The 22,905-nt window shown below is 39.7% G+C and overlaps 1 protein-coding gene and 1 long non-coding RNA gene across 3 annotated transcripts; one reads left to right on the forward strand and one right to left on the reverse strand.

Moving 5' to 3' along the window:
- Window positions 1-515: 515 nt before the first annotated feature.
- LOC111584308 (cytochrome P450 2J6-like) lies at window positions 516-7,556 on the reverse strand. The gene is made up of 9 exons (XM_023293444.3): window positions 7,244-7,556; window positions 6,975-7,137; window positions 6,440-6,589; window positions 6,200-6,360; window positions 2,711-2,887; window positions 2,186-2,327; window positions 1,716-1,903; window positions 1,477-1,618; window positions 516-830 (listed from the first exon to the last, which is right to left on the reverse strand). The coding sequence occupies exons 1-9, from the start codon at window positions 7,445-7,447 to the stop codon at window positions 649-651; spliced, it is 1,509 nt and encodes a 502-aa protein (XP_023149212.2). The 5' UTR covers window positions 7,448-7,556; the 3' UTR covers window positions 516-648.
- Window positions 7,557-10,719: 3,163 nt separating this feature from the next.
- LOC111584309 (uncharacterized) lies at window positions 10,720-21,107 on the forward strand. Of its 2 annotated transcripts, none has more exons than XR_004849229.2 (7): window positions 10,720-10,844; window positions 11,161-11,190; window positions 15,887-15,979; window positions 16,394-16,513; window positions 17,934-18,066; window positions 18,339-18,435; window positions 20,348-21,107. It is a non-coding gene; the product is annotated as an uncharacterized LOC111584309 (long non-coding RNA). The 2 variants fall into 2 exon arrangements; XR_002747670.3 differs by having other exon boundaries at window positions 17,977-18,066.
- Window positions 21,108-22,905: the final 1,798 nt, after the last annotated feature.

Consider the following 22,905-nt stretch of genomic DNA (forward strand, 5'->3'; position numbering starts at 1 on the left):
AGCAGTAGGGCACATGATTGATTGTTCTGAGTGACTAGTGTAAAGAGACATCACATCTAAGATATTTCTAAATGGCCAAAGTTCAACAGACCTAAAACTAAGTCACACTCTCATTTTCCTCTAAAGTCTGGATGCATGTGGTTAATTGACAACTTTAACTGATGACTTGATGATTAACCACACACAGCTGTTCCTCATACCGATCATTTATTTTAAGAATCATTCATTGTCCTTGTGCAAAAGCAGTCAGGTGCTCTTTCAGTCCCAAGATTTTGGGTTTTGCAATGACCCTCACAGATTTTACATCACGTGAACCCCAGTGAACTCTTGTGGTCATGGGGAATTGCCCTTAACAGTGCACACTCAGCAGTAGTGTGCACAGAATCTGCACATAGGACCTACTGTGCATGCATGCAATGCAGTCTGCCAAGCAGCCTCCTACAGACTACTAATACTGTTTCCCTGTGGTTTGAGTAGTTATATATAACTTAACAAAACAGGAAAAATCCACAAAATAACAGTTATCAGATAAAGATTTTATTGACAAATTAAAGGCTCTGCTATTCTCAACACCCTCAGACAGTTAAAGAAACATTATTGGTGAAATAGGAATTTTTTTGTTTTTCTGTTCTTTTTTTCTTAAATATACTACTCTTGACGTGCGATTGCACATATTTCATATTCTTTCGGTGACAGAGTGATTCCAAAGCGGTAGTCGAGCACAGGTTTCACCCCAGCAGGCATGGAGAAGGTGAAGTGCTGCATGAAGGAGGTGAAGAAGAGGAAGAGCTCCATCCTGGCCAGATTCTCCCCGAGACACAGACGCTTACCTGGAAAAAGGAAAATGAACAGGATGTCCTACTTGTTTCACTTAGTGATCACTGGGATGGCAGTGCAGGGCCTTACAATAAGGATTTCTTCACATCAAGTTAAAAATATTTCTATAAAATCATGTCAGTTAATTAAAATATAAAATGTAAAGTAAGTATTCACCCACTTTACAGTAATATGTCTCTCTGACTGTAGTATTAAGACACCTATATCTGTAAGGTCCAGTTGCAGGTAAATTAGTATTGCTGCACTGTAAAGACAAAAGAACACTCCAAGTAACTCCGTCAAAAGAATATTAAAAAGCGTACGTACTCAGATTAATACAAGAAAATTTCCAAGCCACTGAATATCCCTTGAAGTACAGTTAAATCCATCATTAAAAAAGTTTTTATGTAATTTGTTATCAAAACTGCCATACTGCATTGATCATGAGTCAATGTTGAAAAGCAGAAGAAGGGAGAATTTATGCTATTTCACTGTAAAATGTTTAGGTCTATCAGTTAATGGAAGGTGTCTAATGACAGTAATTCAGGAAAAATCTGTACAACAGTGGTGTTTTAGTGCTGAACTTCTAGATCTATCAATCAGGTTCCTAGGCAAAGTCATAAAAATGCCAACAAAATGTCTGACTGTGTTGCTCCTTACCAGCAGAGAAAGGGATGAAAGCTGCTCGTTTCATAAACTTGCCCTCCTCATTCAGAAAGTGTTCTGGGTTGAAGGTGAAGGGCGTCTCCCACTCATTCTTGTCAAACAGCGCAGAGGTCAGATTGGGAATTATTGTAGTTCCCTGGTGATAGGAATCATAATGAAAACACATCAATAAACCAAATTTTTGTGGCATGAAACTTTATTATTCTTTCTGCTGAAGTAATTTGAAAAATAACCTTTGGGATGGTGTAGCCTCCCAGCTGGACGTCTCTGTTGGTAGAATGTGGCAGACTGAGAGGAGCAATGTTGCCCATCCTCTGGATCTCGTGGAGAACAGCATCTGTGTTGGGAAGGTTTGCACGATCCTCCATGGATGGATGTCTGGACTGTCCAATCACTCTGTCTATCTCAGCCTGGACCTTTTCTGTGTATCAGTCATTGCACAATATTAGACAATATTTGGATCTGTAACCTGTCCCAGCTGACTTAGGACGAAGGCAGGGGACACCCTGGACAGGTCACTCTACCACAGGGCTAAACACACAAGCACACTCACATTCACACCTATGGACAATTTAGAGTTACCAATTAACCTCAGCATGCTTTTGGACTGCGGGAGGAAGCGGAGTACATGTAACATAATGACCAACACTTTTTTTAGTGTCACCATCAGAAAACACTTTTACTGGCCTGTCAGTGCTCTCACCCTGGATCTCAGGATATTTTGCCATGTAGAGGAATGCCCAGCGCAGGGTGGTGGATGTGGTCTCTGAACCAGCCGCAAACAGGTCCACAACACACATAATCAGGTTTTCCTCATCGAAAGTGTTGTCACGTTTCCCTTTATTCTGAAAATAAATATAAATTCACATGTTAAAACTTTAATATCAGCACTATTACACCCGAGTACTTCATACTTAAATATTGCAAGTTTGAGTTTAACTTTCACTGAGAGATATGAATCTTTTCACTTACAGCAGCGAACTGTTAAAACTAACAAGATAAGGCTGTAAGGTAGAGGAAACAGTAAAGGATGAGAAGTGTAAAAGTGTGTCTTTGCACTACATAGTATTCATGAGTCAGTAGTGGTGCCACATGTGGTGATCATGTCAATAAAATAAACTAACAGTGAATAATTCTGATGTAGATGCACAACAAGCAGATATAGTGTTTACAAGAGCTTCCTAAAGAACACAAAATATGTAATACAGCTATGTATCTGAATCTGTACCATCTGAATCTCCTTCAGGTAGCAGTCAATGTAGTCTCTTTGCTCTGAGGGATCCCAGGTCTGCTTGTGCTCCTTTATCTCTTGGCGTATGAAGTCAAACATCGCTCTCCAAATCTGAAAGAATCTCTGGTGTGGGCCTGGCAAACGTCTCATGAGCACAGTGAATGAGTTGTAGAGCTGCACAAAGGAGGAGATTGGGACAATAGAGTTATCAAAAAAAAAAACAATAAAAATGGTGGAAGAACAACGGCCAAGCCTCAATGTAAGTTAACTGCCTGCATGGACAGCATCAGTCAAACATGGACATATTTACTCAAGAATTCGTAGAAACCCCAATGAAATCAAAGAAAAAGAAAGGCACCAATGTGACAAAGTGGGTGAGAAGTCTCATTTTTCCTCACCACTTGTCCCTTGACATTTTTATGCTCCACATTACACAGCACTGTTTTCCTTATGATTATGGATTTTGCTTGAACTTAACCATGCTTGTGTAACATTGCAGCACATACTGCCCCAGGCTTGTTCACGTCAATACGTTACGTTTTACATTCGTTATTTGGGGGATTAAAGCAAGGCTCACAATCATTATTTAGTTTTCATTATGCTTTACTAAATTACAAGTAAACTGATGTTTAATCGTCTGTTCCTTGTTCATGCTTATTTTTCATTGTTCCTTTGTTCTGATTTACCGTGCAGGACTAGTGTTCAGGAGGGGGGCCTCCCAGCGCTTATTGAATTTATGGTGTTGGCGTTGTCAGAGTGACATCACTGGGCCAGACAAATGAAGTTTTTTTCCCTTTTAAATCTTTTTTTCTTTTGCATTAAAAGGCAACATTCAGTAATGACTTCAAATGTTTACTTCTAAGGGAGACATTTTAAAATGACAACAAGTTTGTAGTGTGTCCAGTGATGTTTACAATTTTGTTTGCATCAAGGCTATAGAATAGGTCACCACAGTGTCTGGTGTGAAAGTGTGAACTGACCATCTTTAACAAGGAGTAGAGATTTGGCTTTGGAAAGATACAGTGTAGGTAAATAGCACCCGCCATGCAATTTTTAAAATTATTTATTTTATTTTATTTTTGACTAGCTACGGGTTAATTTTGAAATCATTTTCCCCTGCAAATTATTTTCTTGTATTGTTTTGTCATTTTAAGTTTCACATGAATGGAGAGGGACTGTAAAATAAATCCTTCAGCTCTTTTACACAGTAGAAGTATGCTAGGTCTGCCTACCTGCAGCAATCCTTGTCACAGAAGTTGCAGAAGCAAAATTTCAGGTGTGGGAGGAGTCTGGAAAGGTTATGGAGAAGGACTTTCGGTGGGACTTGGAGAGATTCTGGCCAAGCTTTCTCTCTGTGTGCAGCTGAAAGGGGGAGAACTGCTGACCTAGGCTGCAGACTTTGTCTGGTGGTGGAAAGAACACTTTGAGGAACTTAACCTGGTTAACACCTCTGCTGAGGAGGCAGACCTGAAGACTCAAAGATGGTAGGGTGGTGGATGCAGTGGGAGTCAGGAAACTCATCAGTGGCAAGGCATCAGGTGTGAAAGAGATTCATCCCGTGATGCTAAAGGCTCTGGACATTGTTGGACTGTCTTGGCTGACACATCTCTTTAGTGTCACATGGTCATCTGGGACAATGCCTGTAGAGTGACAGACTGGGGTGGTGGTTCCCATTGTTAAAAGGGGCACTGGAGGGTGTGCTCCAATTATCGAGGTCTACACTACTGAGCCTCCTTTGGAAAGTTTACATCAGAGTGCTGGAAGAGAAGCTCTGAATGACTGTCAAACCTTGGATTCAGGAGAAGCAATGCTGGACAAACTCTTTTCCTCCGGTGGTGCTGCTAACGAGGTCATGAGAGTTCGAGCAGCCAATCCACATGTGTTTTGTGAATTTGGAAAAGATTTATGACTGTGTCCCTCAAGGGCCTCTTTAGGGGGTACTGTGAGAGTATGGGATACCAGGCTCATTGTTAGAGCCAGCTGTGTTTGCATTCTCGACACAAAGTCAAACACATTTCCTGTGGGTGTTGGACTCGACCAGGGCTGCCCTTTGTCTCCAATCTGGTTTGTGGTATTTGTTGACAGGATCTCAAAGAGCAGTCGTGGTGAGGAGGATATCCCATCTGGGGACCTCAGGATCACATTTCTGTTATTTACAGATGCTTCTTTGGGCCATGACCTCCAGCATGCACTGGAGCAGTTTGCAGCTGAGTGTGAAGTGGCTGGATTGCAAGTTTGCACCTCCAAGTCCAAGACCATGGTTTCCTGCTCGGAACCAGTGGACTGCTCTCTCTGGAATGGAAGGAGGTACTACCCAAAGTGAAGGAGCTTAAGTATCTTATATTTTGTTATCAAGTGATGGAAAAATGGAGCGCAAGATTGACAGGTGGCTTGTTGCAGCATCAGCAGTAATGCTGCCATTGTACCGGGCTGCCATGGGGAAGGAGGAGCAGAGCCGGATGGCGAATCTCTCGATTTCCCAGTCAATCTACATTCCATCCCTAATCTATGATCATGAGGTCTGGTTAAGAACAATAGAATGAGATTTAGGTTACGAATGGCCAAAATGAGTTTCCTCCACAGGGTGACTGGGCTCAGCCTTATAGATAGGTTGAGGAAGCTCAGATATCCGGAGGGAGCTCATGTAGAGCCGCTGCTCCTTCGTGTTGAAAGGAGCCAGTTAGGGTGGTTCAAGTACATCCACCATGGAGGAGATGGATGGATGGATGGATGGATGGATGGATAGATGATAATGAATGGATGGATGGATGGATGATAATGAATGGATGGATGGATGGATGGATGGATGGATGGATGGATGGATAGATGATGATGAATGGATGGATGGATGGATGATAATGAATGGATGGATGGATGGATGGATGGATGGATGGATGGATGGATAGATGATGATGGATGGATGGATGGATGGATGGATGGATGGATAGATGATAATGAATGGATGGATGGATGATAGATGATGATGGATGGATGGATGGATGGATGGATGGATGGATAGATGATAATGAATGGATGGATGGATGGATGGATGGATGGATGGATGGATGATAATGAATGGATGGATGGATGGATGGATGGATGGATGATAATGGATGGATGGACGGATGGATGGATGGATGGATGATAATGGATGGATGGATGGATGAATGGATGGATGGATGGATGATAATGAATAGATAGATAGATAGATAGATAGATAGATAGATAGATAGATAGATAGATAGATAGATAGATAGATAGATAGATAGATAGATAGATAGATAGATAGATAGATAGACCTACTCAAGAGGAATTAAAGGATTTTATTTATTTTACTACTTTTGTTATTGTGGAAAAATATTGGAGACAAACTATTAAAAAACGCATATGGCTTTCCAAGATGGCGTTGGTGAGTGCCATCTTGGAACCATTTCACAAAGAGGTACACAGCAGTCAGATTTAATCAGCAGCTGTAAAACGCAGTACCTGTGCCCAGATGGAGGCTTCAATCCGGAATGCATCGTCAAACATCCCTAACAGTTTCTTGAACTTCTCATCACTGTACTCAAAGCGATGACCAAAAACCAGGGAGCAGATGATGTTGGAGACGGCGTTGTTAATGGCGAGGTGTGGATTAAATGGCTTACCTTCACAAGTGAATAGAAAACTATATGTTAGTGGAGCAACTGCTCATTATAAACATGTCAGTGTGTCTTAAATATGTACCTTTAAAGCTTCTGAACTCTTCAGCACAATGTGTAAATTCATCCAGAATGACAGGCTCGAGTGACTTCTTTCCAAATCCAAAATATCTGAGAGTTGAAAGTGCAAATCGCCTCTGCTGCCTCCACATGTGCCCATTAGTGAAACCAATACCTGACAGGAAAATACACAAAGTGGAGTAAACTTCTTTAAAAAATTGGATTTCTATAAAATGTGTATAAAGTACTGTATTACTTCAAAAATACTCAGTCTGTTTTTTAAAAATCTACAACAATCGCAAAGGGGGCCAATGTACAAAAAGCGATAAATGTATTGTGTCAGTACCTGAAGAACTGAACAGGTTCTTGTAAGGCTACAAGAGAACCTTCACAGCACCTTTTGTAAAAATATGAAAAGCTATAGTACTAACTGGAAACAAAATCAGTGTGCATTCTTCAACAGTGCTGTCCTGCATGACTAACCACAAGAGTCAGAATAGCAATGATTCGATAAGTATGACTGCAGGATTTGCGTCTGTGTGTGTCTTTAGTCCTCTTACCTAGTCCATGTGTTACGTCATGTTGCATAGGAAGCTGCGGTCGGTCTGCCAGGCTGTCTCCCTGCGTTACGAGAGCTTCTTTCAGAACCTCAAACCTGTTTAATACGACCATCCATACCTGGCCCATTCGTAGGCTGTACACGTCTCCATACTTTTCTGCTAACTGGGTGAGGATTTAGGAAAAAAGGGAGAGCATGACACATAAAATAAATAACCAAAAGACGAGTCTTACCAGTTGACCAGTTAGCATTTGTATAATTGTTTGATACCTGTGTCAGTGCTTCATGGGTCCTGGTGTGGTCAAGAGAAAACATGTTTCCCACAATTGGAAGTGGCAAAGGTCCTGGAGGGAAGCCAACTGGTCGACGGTTCTTCACAAAATCTGCAGCAATGATGAAAACTACTGTGAAGAGCAGCAGACTTTTGAAATCCCAGTCAATATAGGATCCGATGAGAGAGAAGATTGAATCCATCCAGCAAATGCGGCCTGTCTAGCTGTAGACTGATTTCCTTATTTTTTCTGGGAGATAGAGTGCTGAGCTTGTGCTGCTAGGAGTTAAGAATATCACTGCTCTCTCTCCTGTGAGGGCAAAACTTTTTATCTCTTGGTATCACAATCTCTGATTCCACTAGACTCTGACCTCTGTATCGGGGGAAAAGGGATATTCAACTCTGTTAATCAATGAACTTGAAACACATTAATCTTACTTAAACATGGGGAATATTTTTTTTTTGTTTTGTGTGATCTCATCAAATGTAAGAAAAACAGCCAGAGTTCAGCAGACCTAAAACCACCTCTATCCCTCATTTTATTATTTTTCCCAATTCCAAATGACAACCTGTGGCACAGTATGTCATTGGCCCAATATCATGCTTATGTGTAAATGTTGTTCCTTGCAGTCTGTACTGAGACTGAGCAGCTGAATTTGTTTTGTGAAAGATAAGAATCATATGATCATGTAAAGACACATCCACCAAGCTGTCCCTAGTTGTGTCTTCGTCTTTTTAAAATTAGAGCTCGAGTATATCATATACTACACACAAAAAAAGAATGTTTCAGAAGTGAGTATGCCTCTGTGCAGAATCACCTCGACGTCTTCTTATAAACAATCAAAGGGCTTCCAAGTAGAAACTCAGTGGAGCAAAAGTTAATACAGCTGTGGTGGCGCAATGGTTACGTTTCTGGACTACTGATCCGAAGGTCAGAGGTTCAAACCCCGATGTGGTCACTGTAGGGCTCCTGAGCAAGGCCCTTAACCCTTCCTGCTCCAGAGGCACTGTACTGCAGCTGACCCTGCACTCTGACCTCCCAGTTGGGGAGATATGCAAAAATCAGAATTTCCCCTTGTGGGATTAATAAGGGATAATAAAAAAAAACTGAAACAGAAGTCATTTTTGATCGGTCTTATCACATGGACATGTTTACAAGATGAGTTGTGAACACTGGAACTTTTCAGTTTTGTACTGATGCATGTCTGCATCATGGCTCCATGAAAAAAAGAATTGATGAAGAAACTCAAATATCTGATTGGGAGACTTCACAAAGATTGAGGCAGATCAGTGAGAACACAGTGTCAGCAGTACAAAGGAGGTATAGAACAAGCCCAGCCCCACTAATCAGAGCTACAGTGACTATTCACCTAGCATGACATCGTGTGCAGTGTACTTCTTGCACAGTCTAGCTCTGATAACAGATGGCCAGGTGTTCATACATGGCACAAGTTATCAATGAAAAATTGAACTTCTGCGTCAGCTTGGATAGAGCACATTCTTTGGTCAGATGAGACCAAGATACATTTGTTGGACTCAGATGGCTGTACAGCATGTTTGGCGTGAACCTGCCCAGGACTATCACAGTGAATGCATAGAGGTCGGAGTGTGATGATGTGAGGCTGCATGAGTGCAAAAGGTGCTGGATGGGATGACATTTATGGATGCACCACGAACGCCTGTGGATATACCAAAATACTGGCTAACAAGATGACTCCCATCTGCAGGAGATTGAAGAATAGGAATATTCCAGCATGATAAGAATTTAAAGCACAAAATCATGCAAGAGTTTCTAAAGAAGAAGCCAGGGAAAACTAGTATGCCACCTGACTTGAAACTAACACAACACCTTTGGAGTATCATAAGGCTGAGCAACCCTTCAGCAAAGAAGAGCTGAAAAAACATGTCTTAGAAATGACAGAACATCTCTGCAGAAATTAGGCATCTTTTATGAGCAGCATTGAGCCTTTCATCAAAAATAAATTTGTATATACAAAGTACTAAAAAAATAAAAGATCTAAATCTCAGAAATGAAAAGTTTACTGACTTTTGTTGCATTAAGTTCCTACTGCAGGGTCTGTATTTTTAATCTAGTAATTTTAAACAGAGTAAAATTAAAAGCTAACAGTAAATAGTACTTTCTAACTAATGAGTTATGGTTTTAAAGGTTTTTTCTACTTCAAAAATTACTTTCTGGGAAAATGCATATGATTTTTAAGGTTTATTCCACCCAAATAGGACTTGATAATGAACAAGCTATGGTTTCATAAGTTTATTTCAACCAAGACATTACTTCCTTTGCAGGTACTCATAGTTTTAATGGCCGGTTTCACCCAAAATGCTATTTTTTGTGCAAATCTTTATAGTGTTAACGGTTTATTCCACTCAAATACTACTTCCTACCTATCAAGTTATGCTTTTAAAGGTTTATTCCACCAAAAATACTGTTTTCTGTACAAATCTTTATGGTTTTAAAGAAGTGTACTTTCACAGGAACAACTGATGGTTTTGAATGTTTATTTGAAACAATATGTTACTTTGTGTTCAGGTCTAGTTTAAAGATTTATTCCACTACAATACCAGTTTCTCCCTAACATGCTGTGGTTTTGAAGGTTTATGCCACCCAAAGAGTATTTTCTAAGGAACTAGTTGCAGTTTTGAAGGTTTGTTTGAAACAAAGTATTACTTTCTATGCCGGTCTTTATAGTTTAAAGATTTATTCCACTACAACGCTACTTTAAACGTAACATGTTACAGTCTTAAAGGTTTATTTCACCCAAATAGTACTTTCCAAGGAACAAGTTATGGATTTAAAAGTTATTTCATTCAAAATATTACTTTCTGTGCAAGTGCTTTTAGTTTGAAAGGTTTATCCACCAAAATAATACTTGCTAACAAACAAGATAAAAGGTTTATTTCACTCAAAACACGTATATTATCTATGTGCAAGTCATTGCTATAGTGTTATAGGTTTCATTCCACCCATACAGTGTGTTTATACAAAAAAACTGCATATGGTTTCGAAATTTTATTTTAACCAAAATATCAATTTCTGTGTAGGTCTTTATAGTCTAAAGGTTTATTCCACTAGAATACTACTTTACAGCTAATATTTGACGGTTTAAAAGATTTATTCCACCCAAACAGTACTTTCCAAGGAGCAAGTTTTGGATTTAAAAGTTATTTCACTCAAAATATTACTTTCTGTGTGAGTGCTTTTAGTTTGAAAGGTTTATCCACCATGGTAATACTTCCGAACAAGCAAGATAGAAGATTTATTTCACTAAAAATATGTGTGTTATTTCTGTGCATGTCATTGCTATAGTTTTAAAGTTGTTTGGTTTTCTCTTTCTAATTCTAAAGTTTTTTCCCGTCCAAATAAACAATTTGTGGATTTGAAGGGTTTTTTCCCCACTCAGTCCGGTAGGTGGCGGTAACGCGCATTATAGCTGGTTTGCCCACCGCCGATTGAACCCAAAAGAAGCCGAAGAAGAAGTAGCCAGGTACCCTACCGTGTCTTCGAGCAGCCGGTCAGCTCAGGACAACAGCATCCAAATCATGGTTTTCGAGGAGATGATCCTGAACGGAGAGCCCGATGATGTTAGTAGCTGTTACAGATTCAAACCAACTCTGATACTCTAGTGACGTTTGGTAACTTTAGCTAGGTAGCTAACACTAGCTAGCTAAACTACAGCATCCTACCACCAGCCTAGCTCAGATTAGCATTAGCCTGAGTTAATATTCCCACCGCAGTTCAAAAAAAGATACTAAAGCTAGGTTTAAAGGCACAGCAGAATCCAAACTGAATACGTAGCAATATTAATATATTGATTAATATTGATTCTTAACACAAAGCTAATCAGTGTCTGATGACTGGGGTTGAATGATGTGATTGATTTGTCCGTGTCTGTTTCAGGATGAAGAAGAGGAGGACGAAGAAATGGTGGTATGTTTACCTGAGAACCGCATGTGCAGCAAATTGTCAGGTTACACCTTTAAGGGCAAACCTGGCTGCCCTTTTTATCTGGTTTTATTGTGTTGTTTATTGAGCATTGCCACTTTCCAAGCAGGAACATTAGCATGAATTCCAGTGACCAGACGTGTGGTTGTTTAAGGCCTCCTGTACTGCCAGCCCTCTCTCTGGTACTAATACAGCTATAATACATGTGAGGCGTTGCGTCTCTCTCCATCATCATCATCATCTCCAATCTTCAACCTCATTGTGGGTGTCTGTTTGTCTCTCTTTAAATTATCATATACATTCATAAATTCAATGTCCAGTTGACTGACTTTAGAGACATTTTCAAGGCTGTTTTATGGCTTTGTTCTGATAGATAGATAGATAGATAGATAGATAGATAGATAGATAGATAGATAGATAGATAAATAGATAGATAGATAGATACTTTATTAATCCTGAGGGAAATTCAAGCTGCTTTACATTATACTTCTACAATCATGTTTATCCTGATTAATACCACTCTTACTGTAGTAATCATCTACTGAATAGGTGTCAGTGTAAAACCTCGGTCAGCCAGGTAATGGTAACCATAACTGCTTCAGTAAGCAAGCAAGCAAATTTCATTATTACAGCACTTTATCATGCACAGAGGTTATTCAGATTGGTTAGCGGGCAAGAAGTAAATGAAATAAAATCAAACATGTAGTAATAATTAAATGAATCCTAAACAGTACAGTCCAGTTGAAGAAAGTGCACAAAAATTTATATACAGGGTTTCTGCAGGGCATTAAAAAGCATTAATAGTCATTAAATTGATTTTGTGAAAATTAATGGCATTAAAAAATATTAAATTTGATTCTCAGTGGCATTAAAAATTCTTTCTGCAGTTTTCAAGAAAAATATTTGATAATAGTAACATAATAATATGTAATTATAGACTGCAATTCATCAGATATGTGCATCTGCGTAAACATGCCAAAGCATTGCGATAATTGTTCCGGCCGGTCGGGTACAATTGTCAAAAACTGCATGTTTGTAAAGTGGCCGGCAGGCTGGACCAGGTTTAGGATAGCAGTGAAGTGGGGAAATGCAAATTCCAACAAAAATGTCTAGAAAATGTGGAATTCAGAGGATGACTGCAGCCTGTGGGTGGTCAGGGGTGGTTTCCAGATTCAGAAATAGTGAAATGTAGGGACAGTTTTCATATAAAAATCATATTTTACAACAAAACAAACCCATGTAATTTGTTGAGTTCACGATCATGACATTTAAATTTTTACAGTATAGCATTAAAAAGCATTAAATTTGACTGGTTGATTTCTGCAGAACTCTGGTGGAATAATCATACCTGATGGACTAAAATAGAAAATAAAGGCATGTAAGAGAGTGTACAATAAAATAGAAATACATTCAAATTAAGTGAATAAAAGGACAGACGAGTTTAATAAATGTGCCGTCAGTTTAGACCAGGCTTTATAATAACACTGACTATTTAGAAAAAATGGATAGCAATCTTCTGCTTATTTTTAAAAATGGACATATGTAGGGCAAATGTAAGTTTTAAGAAGAGCTGGTTCCTGCAGAGGGCAGCATAACAACTAAACACAATTTCACCTTGACTGGTCTGAACTCTGCGCACCATTAACTGGCCATATCCTGCAGCTCTCTGAGGGACCTACCAGCATTTTAATGGGTTGGAAATGTCTAATGATCTTATGAAGGAGGCCAGTAAGGAGTGCATTACAGTATTCCACTCTACAGGTAATAAAAGCATGGATGAGTTTTTCTAAATCGCTTGAATGTAAAGTTTCTCAGCCTGGCAATGTTTGTAACAGTTAACTTGACTTTTTGGTTCTTGAGAACTTTTCACACCTCACCCAGGAGGCATTCTCATTTGCAACTGAGTGGTTGTGAGTTTCGGGACTTTATTCTCACCCCCAAAACATATGGCACAGGCAACATTAGACACATTATCAGACCATTAGTTATAGTATTATGGTAAACAAAGAAGCCTCTTGGAATTGAGGGAAGACATTCCCCTTATCTCATTTCACTAATTGCGCTTTGATTCCTCGACTCCTCTGGGCTTAGTTCTGGGGGAAGAAATGCAAAAACAGAGGAGTCAAGGAAACAACTATTTTGCAAAATGAGACATTTTCGTTTTGGAGCCATCGCTTTAAAGTCACATCAATTAAATATGATGTGTGGCTCAGCTGCATCACCCGTCCTACCACTGTCTTTATGATCTCTGTCAGATGAGTAGGACAGTGTTCAGGACAATATGTAGTTTACATTTTTACTTACAATTTAAGTCAAACATGGCAGAATGTGATGAGATCATTGCTGATAGATCCTCTACCAAGCCTTCTTGATCCTCAAGGTGCATTTTGGGAGTTGAGACATCCTGTGTTATGATGTGCTAAGGTCAGTTTCCTGGTCACAGGTCGGAGGATTGAGGAATTAGTGAAATGAGAATAGTCTGTAGTCAAGAACCAATAAAATCCATTCATTGACACAATTTTCAGCATTTTGGCTCTGTCCACCACCACAATGGATTTGAAGTGAAAGACTCAACATTTGCTTGAAGTGCAGACTTTCAGCATTAAATTGAGGGTATTTACATCCAAATCAGGTGAGCAGTGTAGGAATTACACACATTTTCTGTGTGCCCTCCACCTTTTTAAGAGACCAAAACTAAGTGGACAAACTATCCATCCATCCATAATCTATACACCACTTAATCCTCATTAGGGTCACGAGGGAGCTGTAGTTCATCCCAGCTGACTTAGGGTGAAGGTAGGAGACACCCTGGACAAGCTGCCAGTCTACTGCAGGGCTACACATAGACACACACAAGCCCATTCACACTCACACCTATGGACAATTTAGAAACACCAATAAACCTGAATATTAAGGGCGGACTGTTTGGAACTGTGAATTAAGGACAAAAGTACCATTTGATCATAATCCTGAGGTTATCTCACTGAATGAAACGCATTTAAAGCATAATGATGTCATTCATTTACAGGGTTATACTTGGTCAGGACATAATCGGATAAAGCACATAAATTCAGTTAAAGGATCCGGGGATTTGGTTTTCTAGTTAAAAGTGAATTATTTGAATTCTATGAAGTGAAAGTAAAGGACAAATCCATAGAAGCGATATTACGATTGCAATTTAAGAAAAGGTTTTCAGGACATTGTTTTTCAATCTTCACCTGTTATTTACCCCCAGAAGGATCAACAAGATCACTGCGTTCTCATTCCTTTTTTGGGCATTTAACTGCACAGATATACAGTGTCAGATGTGGATGCTGTTTATTTGTGTGGGGATTTCTAGCAGTCGTACTGGTAATCTTGATGACAGTATAAGTGACGTAGATAACATACCTAAAAGAAGGAATCTAGACAGCTTTGTTAACAGCTACGGAGAAACGTTAATTGAATTTTTGAGAGATGCTAAATGCTGTGTGCTCAATGGTAGAATTTGTTTGGGTAAGAACAACTTTTCCTCAGTTTCTATTAAAGGGAAAGCTGTGGTAGACTATATTGTTGCTCATCATGAAGGTTTCAGTAATTGTGTAAAGTTCTGGGTTTTCACCCCTAAGGAGCTAATGGACAGAGTAGATGAAGGCTTCTCTCTACTGGGTGATAGATGTAAATTACCAGACCATTCTCTAATGTTGTTATAGATTCATGTAAGACCTCACGTTGTTAAAGAAAAGCTGCACTCACCGTATGCTAGGAAAACTATAGTACAACGTCGACTTCCTGATTCATTTTTGTCCTCTAGCCACTGTAATACTGTATTACAAGATTTTGCAGAACAACTTGGAAAATATCAAGAACAATCAAAGTGATTTGAATGCTTGGTATGATAGATTCTGTGGCTATGTCTGTACAGCACTAAATATGTGTGTTAAGAAACCTAACAGCCATAAAAGCTTCCAAAATTCTTATAGAGCCTACTGGAATCATGACCTGCAGGCTTTATGGGATTCCCCAAGAATAACAGAGAAACATTTTCTTTTTAATGTGTGATCTTAATGTCTACTTTTAAATTTTAATAAATTTTAAAGTTCTATGCTGAATGTATTTCTCTGCCTATGTAAAGCATCGTGAACTGCCTTATGTATGAATTGTGCTATACAAATAAACTTGGCTTGCCTTAAAGAGCAATGAAAGATTTCCACGGTGAAGTTGAATAAATAGCGAGTGCTACAAGACAAATATGAAGCAAGTGTGACAAATCAAGGCTTTTATGAAAGTCATAAAAGGGAGACAAACGTACAAATTGTGCAAGAATGTGCAAATAATTTGCCTCCAAATGTGCAAAATCTCACAGCATGCAGGAGTGATGGTGTTCAGGGGGAAAGTTTTGCATCGCCACCAACTCTGCTGAGTACACACATGTACGCTGAAGGGATGTAAGTGTGTTTATGTTCATTCATCAGGACACATATTGGAGTCGTACGACGGCTCATCAATCACTCAGCCGCCTTTTGCTGATTTTCAGCTTTTCTCCTCGTCATTCCTCACTCTGTCCACCCAGCAGACCCTGAGGGGATTCATTTTCTGACAGGAAAAATAACGTCTAACCCCTGCGTATGAACTTACCATGAATCTGAGAGGATTTGCTGATGTGAGGGAACTGAGGCTTTCCTTCTCGTGTTTCCTGCAGGGTTCTTTGAGATGAAGATGAAGCATGACGAGAGCAACGACGCCTTCATCAGAGCGTCCCGCGCCGTCACCGACAACATGACCGACCTAATAGGTGAGGCATTCTGCTGACATCTGCATTAATCACACTAATCAAGCTGTAACTCGGAGCTTTTCTCCCTTAAAGGCACTTAATAGACTGTTAAATGCTCATTTTCAGATTAGAGACGTTTACATGATGTGATGTCTTTGTCCAGGATGGGAAATACAGCAAGTTAAATGTAGTTTCCAGAAAATATTTTATCGTTCCAGCAGCAGTTTTAATTAAACGTAACTCTTTAGTCACATTCTGACCCTGAACTCTTTCCTTTCTGCGCTTCTTGTTCTCATTTTGCTTCACTTTATCTTTTCTTGTTAACATGCTGACCTTGTTTTGTCTTTGGAAGCATTTGTTTTTTGTTTTTTTTTTTAAATTTACTTTCTAAAACCTGTTGTTTTTAATGAATGTGTGTGTTTTCTATGTGCACAGGTGGGTTGTTTTCAAAGACTGAGATGTCTGAGGTCCTAACAGAGATTTTGAAGGTGGATCCTTCCTAAAGACTCCTTTCTGAAGCAGTGTGAACAAGATATCATCCCCAGTATACTGGAGGTATGTTGAAGTGCAAACACTCACAGGAGCTTGTGCTGAAACTAAAATTATTTCAGCATCAACATCGAGATGCGTCACATCGCAGGAAACGAGTTTTTGCTGCTCGCTACAGAAAGAAAACACACATGAATAATCTACAAGGGAAGTCTGTCTGATAAATAAGCTTTATTTTAAAATCAGAGTTTGTTGACCTGCAGGCTCCACATGTTCACAACAAAAATGAGCAGAATCAAGAGAGAAACACTGAAAATGAAGATTTGGCTGCAAAAAGGAAACAGTTGTATGGAAATATTTAGTTCCAAAAAGGATAAGGCCATGAGGCAACACAACTAATTAGTCTGACCATTTAAATCAGCACCATGAAGCTCCATGTGACGAGTGTAAAGCTGGATCTGAATGACTTCCAGAGTAAAGCTGCAACGATTAATTAGTATTTAACTCCAAAATTAACCATCAATTAGTCTAGTAACAGACTGATCAGTTTGAGTCGTTTTTAAAGGAAATAAAGTTGAAATTTCCTGATTTGAACTTCTTACATGTGAATTTTTTCATTTTTTTTTCTTTTCTTTGACAGTAAACTGAATGAGACATTTAAAATGTCATCTTTGACTTTGGGATAAACTAATCAACATATTTACAGTTTTTTTTAAAAATTTTTGACCGAACATTGAAATGATTAATTGAGAAAATAGGCCACACATTAATGGACAATGAAAAAATAATATTATTGTGCATTTACACCATGTGAGAAAGTCCCAGATGGCTTCTTTAAGTTTCATGAAAACATGTTTTTTATTCTCTATACATTGAACAACAAAATCTCTCCTGTTGTTTTAGAATGATGAACTCTTTACAAATAAGAATATTTGCTATGCTATTTTTTTAAATATCATGCAGCCAGCACAGATTTCTTTAGATATTTACAACTAGAACCTTTCTAACAACACACAAGGAATGGAAAGAAGTTACAAATCACAATCCCATAGAAAAGTTTTTAATTGAAATACAACTGGGGAGGCAAGTTAAAAAAAGAATTGTCTAACTAAATATCATGCAGGCAGAGTGAAGACACAAGTAGAGTTTCTGTAAAGACATACTTTATGTTTATGTGACGCTAAATTTGAATTTCCCTCAAGATTAATAAAGTAAAGGTGAGAGTGTACCTCTGCAGATCTATCTAAAATGAAAATAAAAGTAAAACAGGTTGATTTTTATTGTGATTATAAATGTAGCTTTGAGGTTTCAGTTTTTGTTCTGCTGTCAAACAGGCGATGATCAGAGGAGAGCTGGAGGTTCTGAAGGACTGGTGTTATGAAGCGACACATATTTTCTCTCACTGACTGTTTTTTTAAAGTGCTGAATAGATTTTTTCCCCACAGTGAGACATTTCTATTGACAGTTGTGTGCATGTTGGCTGCAGGTGGGCAGTTCTGGAATTATCTCCTCTTTTATTGGGTCTGTAGATGTACAGCCAACTCGCACATCCAATCCAGCGAGCCAAGGCCATGGGGCTTCAGTTCCACTCCAAGATCCTGGACGTTGACAACATCGATGTAAGTTTCCTCTAGATTAGCATTCGGACTTAAAGTGTCGGCACTCTGGAGCGTTTGTTTGTTTGCATTCAACACACTTTGGTTGAAAATGTGAAGTTTGCTAACTTTAAAAACTGTCATGTGTTTTTCTTGATGCGATTTGGAGTTTTTGCTGCATTTTTCTCTCCATCAGCTGTGACCTCTTTGTTTTATATTACTTTTTGAGCCCCTATAAGCTTCTGAATATGTAAAAATGTATCGGTTCAGTGAAAACAGAGTGTTTTCTTCTCCAGCTGGCTATGGGGAAGATGATGGACCAGGGGCCGGTTCCAGGCTCGGTTAGTCATGGTGATCCGAAACACCAGAGGAGACATGGTGGAGGGAGACCCTGTAAGTAGCACACATCCCATAGAAACAGCTGCTACACATCCAATAGTTTCATAAAAACTCACAGAAAACTTGCAAAAGACAGACTGTGCAGGAATCATTTTGAACCTTTAGAAAATGCTCCTAAACAGCTGTCTCGCTAAATAAAGGTAAATAAAGAGTTTATTAGTGTTGCTTTGCTGCCACATGAACTGTGCTGCAAAATGTTTAAAAACTAATACAAAGCTGTAGTTTTACCACTAATCGTAAGGTTGGCGGTCGGATTCCCGGCTCCTGCATGTGTGGGACTGTGAGTAAGGAACGCATTATAAAACACTTCATAGAACCCAGCTAAGGTTAAACATTTGCTATATAAGCGTGGATCATTTACCACTGTGAGAACTCCTCTAAATGAGGCTTTAAGAGAGTGATGAGACAGTGGAGCCATGTCCAGCTATCCGAGCAAGGCCTTTATTTATTTAGATCACACTCGCAGACACTTTTATGGACAGTAACTCAGCAGCTTGGTTCCTCGGGGCGTCTCAGGGACACATGTGACCAGTAGAGAGGTCAGAGGATCTGCTGCTGGGCTGGCAGCTGCCCAGCATCAGAGTGTTAGACGACTGCCAGAGGATTAATGGTGGATGTTCCGTTCTTCTGGGTTTTATCAGCTGTATCCTGATGTCTGGCCATTATGACACACACTGACCTTAGGGATTTTTTTGGTGACTCGTACCCTCTAAAAACTACTGCGTCTGGTCAGAGAGTTTTGCTTTTTTTTTTTTTTTACAGACATAGAGGACGTCTGTGTATTGATTGGGAAGAACTCACTCAAACATTGTAAGAATTTGAACAAGATTTCCAAAGAAAACTCCTGAAAATAGGAGAGATTTGAGACAGCAGACGGTACTTCTGTTCTTGAAATGAAAGAAATGAAGCACTTTCTTTCAAAGTCATCACAAAATGAATGCTAGTAAGTTGCTAAGTTTAATTCCAGGCCGAATTTAAATGAATCAGAAACAAAAATTCTTATCAGCATTTACTGTTTTGTAAAAATTTATGGAAATGCTTTCTAAAGATGCAAAAAAGAGAAGATGGCTTGTTATTGACACATAGGACATAATTTGGGCTTTTTGTATACAACCTTAACCCAGCTTTTTTCTCATTGGTTGGGAATGTTTGTGTTTATCTTTTACTCGCTCTTGTTTGTCATATTTGTTTCCTGACGGTTTTACTATGAACTGAGATTAATGGGTTAATTTTCACATGTAAGGAATTATCTTTTTCATGAACAACCTGAAATTTCTTAAGAAAAATAAGTTCAGTTTCATCAACATTCAGCCTCAGTTTATCATTTCCACATTACAACTTCCAGATTACAGTGTCTACAAAGGAACACAACATTTAGTCATCTGGAACTGAACCATAGACGATTTACTGGAGGATCAAAACCACAACAGTCAGACAAAAACAAGACAAAAAACAAGACAAAAAATATGTCAAAAATGAGACACAGAATGACAAAAGCGAGAAACAATGAGACAAACAACACAAAACAAAAAAAGACACAAAAAATTGGACAACCGACGAAAGTCAGCCAAAAAAAGACAAAAGTCATCCAAAAAAGACAAAAAACAAAAAGGAGACAAAATATAAAAATGAGACTCAAAACAACAAAACAGCAACGAGCCAAGATCTAAACAACTTGTCATAGTATAGAAATTATTTTAAATTTCTAATTTTACTAATTTACTATCTGCAGTTAATGTCTTCTCTGTAATTTTTACACTTTGAGGGCCGGATTGGACCCTCTGGAGGACTAGTTAAGGCACACGGGCCGCATGTTGGACACCCCTGCTCTAGGTGTTTGCATTTTTTGTAAAATTATCTTTTTGCATTGATTGAACTCTTAAAAATGAGCCTTTTCTTCTTCCAGGATGATGTACGTTTGGGCTCTGTGTCGAGACCAGGAGGAGCTGAACCCGTACGCCGCCTGGAGGCTGCTGGACATCTCTGCCTCCAGCACCGAACAGATCCTCTGAGACTCTTTGATAGGCACAGAAACACCCAGGGAGAGGACACCGTGCACCGAACGGGCCTCGGACCGGCCAGGGAGGGTCGGTTCTGGTGGGGGGGATGGACTGACGTCACTACAGGAGCGTTGGGGAGTTGTGCTGCTAAACGCTAGCTGCTTCACTGTCTCCCTTGGTTTTTTTTTTGTTTAGTTTTTTTTTACTACACTTGCTTTGGGTTCACTCACTTCGGGTTTCCTGACCATTCCTCTGGCTCACACTAGGGGGCAGTAGAGCACCAACAACACTCACCACAGTCCTTCCTGCAACCTGCATGAATGAGGATCTGTTTGCTGCAGGGCTGCCAGTGTTAAATGATGAATAAAGTTGTTTCACGTTGCTATTTTACTATGATTTTGAGAATATGTGATGCGGAAATCATGGGAACGGTTTGGTAACTTGGGGTTGGAGGTAGTTTCTTGAAGCTGCTGCCCTCCCCCGTCTAACGAGTCCATCTCCTTCCTCTGGGAGGCGGTGTTTCTGTAGCGGTCGGTGCCAATCAGCGCTCTGCCATCCTCATCCTCAAGGATCTCAGTCCTTGTTTGTATGATAATCATTTAATTGTTAAACTGTGAGAAAGTCTATTTATTATGAAGAATAAAGATGAACCCTGTTTTCTCATGATTTCTACCTACTTTTTTTTTTAACTTCCTACCCTCTAATGATGTCGTCAGTTTCGGAGGATATCACGTGATGCTTTCTGGGGCAATTGCTAATTATTTTTTTAAAATTAAATCCTCGAGTGAGATTCCACTGTTGGCTTTAATATTTCCTTTGGGAAAAATTCTACTTCCTCGTCGTCTTTTTTTTTTTGCAGTTTTCAGAGCAACTCTCATCTGCTTTGAAATTTAGCCGCCTGTGATGGTAATGAGGTTTACAGCAGCTGGAAGTGCACCGATGCCGTCTTAGTTTGAGTTTAAAGTTTGGGTTTTTGATCATGTCTCCAAGGCCATGAACTCTAACTGGGTTTAGCTCCTGTCAGCTGCGGGTCTCATCAGCATTAATAATTCATGCAGCTCTGTTCGGTGTTTTCTGGCACGTTTGACCTTCAGTGCTGTGAAGGGTTCTAAGTCTTCGCTACATGTGTTCAGGCTGCCATGTCGGCGCCATACACACCAGCACCATATGGCTCCATGGTCAGACGCAACTCTCCAGTCATGGATGTGTCAGACTGTGGAGGTTGTAAAGGCTCAGTGGGGCATTTCTGCTCGTCTTTGAAAAAGTCACACTGGCCGTGATGTAGCTGAATGTTGTGTAGATCCCAAAACAGCTGACCAGTCCAGACGCTGGACCTCACATTCTTTGGTGTCTGTTGATCAGGGTTGTCCCCTGAATGCTGGATCAGTCTGGGAATCGACACTTTTGGCTCTTTGTTATGTTTGTCAGGTTCCCAGACTGGCAGTTTTTGCACAGTGGCAGGGTGTTTTGTGCTGCTGGGGGAAGCTGCTGCCATCGGGGTGTGTGTTTGGTCGAAAACAACATTTAGGAGGCTGGTGTGTGTCAAATTAACATCCACATTAATGCAGAACTTTCAGATTACTAAATGTAATCCTCAATTCACAGACGTTTTTTGTGAAAACAGACTAAAGGTTCAACAATACTGAGTCCATACGGACAAAGACATGAGCCCAAACATACACTGCCAAGCCAAAAAAACGTCACACACACTAGTGTTTTGTTGGACTTCCTTTAGCTCTGAGTATGGCACTCATTCGCTGTGGCATCGTTTTGATAAGCTTCTGCAATGTCACAGCTTTTATTTCTGTCCAGAATTGGATTAATTTTTCACCACATCTTTATTGATGATGGGAGCGTCTGACAAAATCTTCTCCAGAACATCCCAGAGGTTCTCAGTGGGGCTGAGATCCGGACTCTGTGGAGGACAATCCATCTCCTGCTCCCTGATCCACTCATTCTCAATGTGAGCCCATGAATCCTGGCATCATCATCCTGGAACATGACTAAAACCTCCACTGATGGAAAGACCTGGTCCTTCAGTATCTTCAGGTAGTCAGCTGACCTCATTCTTTGGGAACATAACGTTGCTGAACCTGACCAACCCCAGATCATAACCCAAACCCCCACTAGCCATTATGAGGGCATCACTTCATCTGCCCCTCTTCTTACCCTGATGCCCCCATCACTCTGGAACAGGGTAAATCTGGACTCATCAGACCACATGACCGACCAGCTTTGTTCCTTGAAGATGATGGTTCTCCACTATCCTTCAGGTTTTAATAATCCGTTGGACGGTTCTTAACCTGATTTTAGTAGTTTCATCTCCTTAGTTGTTCTCTTTGCTTGATGCAGAACAATAATTTGACCCTTCTGAGACAGATCAACATCCTTTCCATGACCACAGGATGTGTCTTCTGACATTTAATAAACGAGAAGCTCCTCACTGCATCAGCTAGGGTTAAAG

This window comes from Amphiprion ocellaris, chromosome 2 (genome assembly GCF_022539595.1).
Source record: "Amphiprion ocellaris isolate individual 3 ecotype Okinawa chromosome 2, ASM2253959v1, whole genome shotgun sequence".
NCBI lineage: Eukaryota > Metazoa > Chordata > Actinopteri > Pomacentridae > Amphiprion > Amphiprion ocellaris.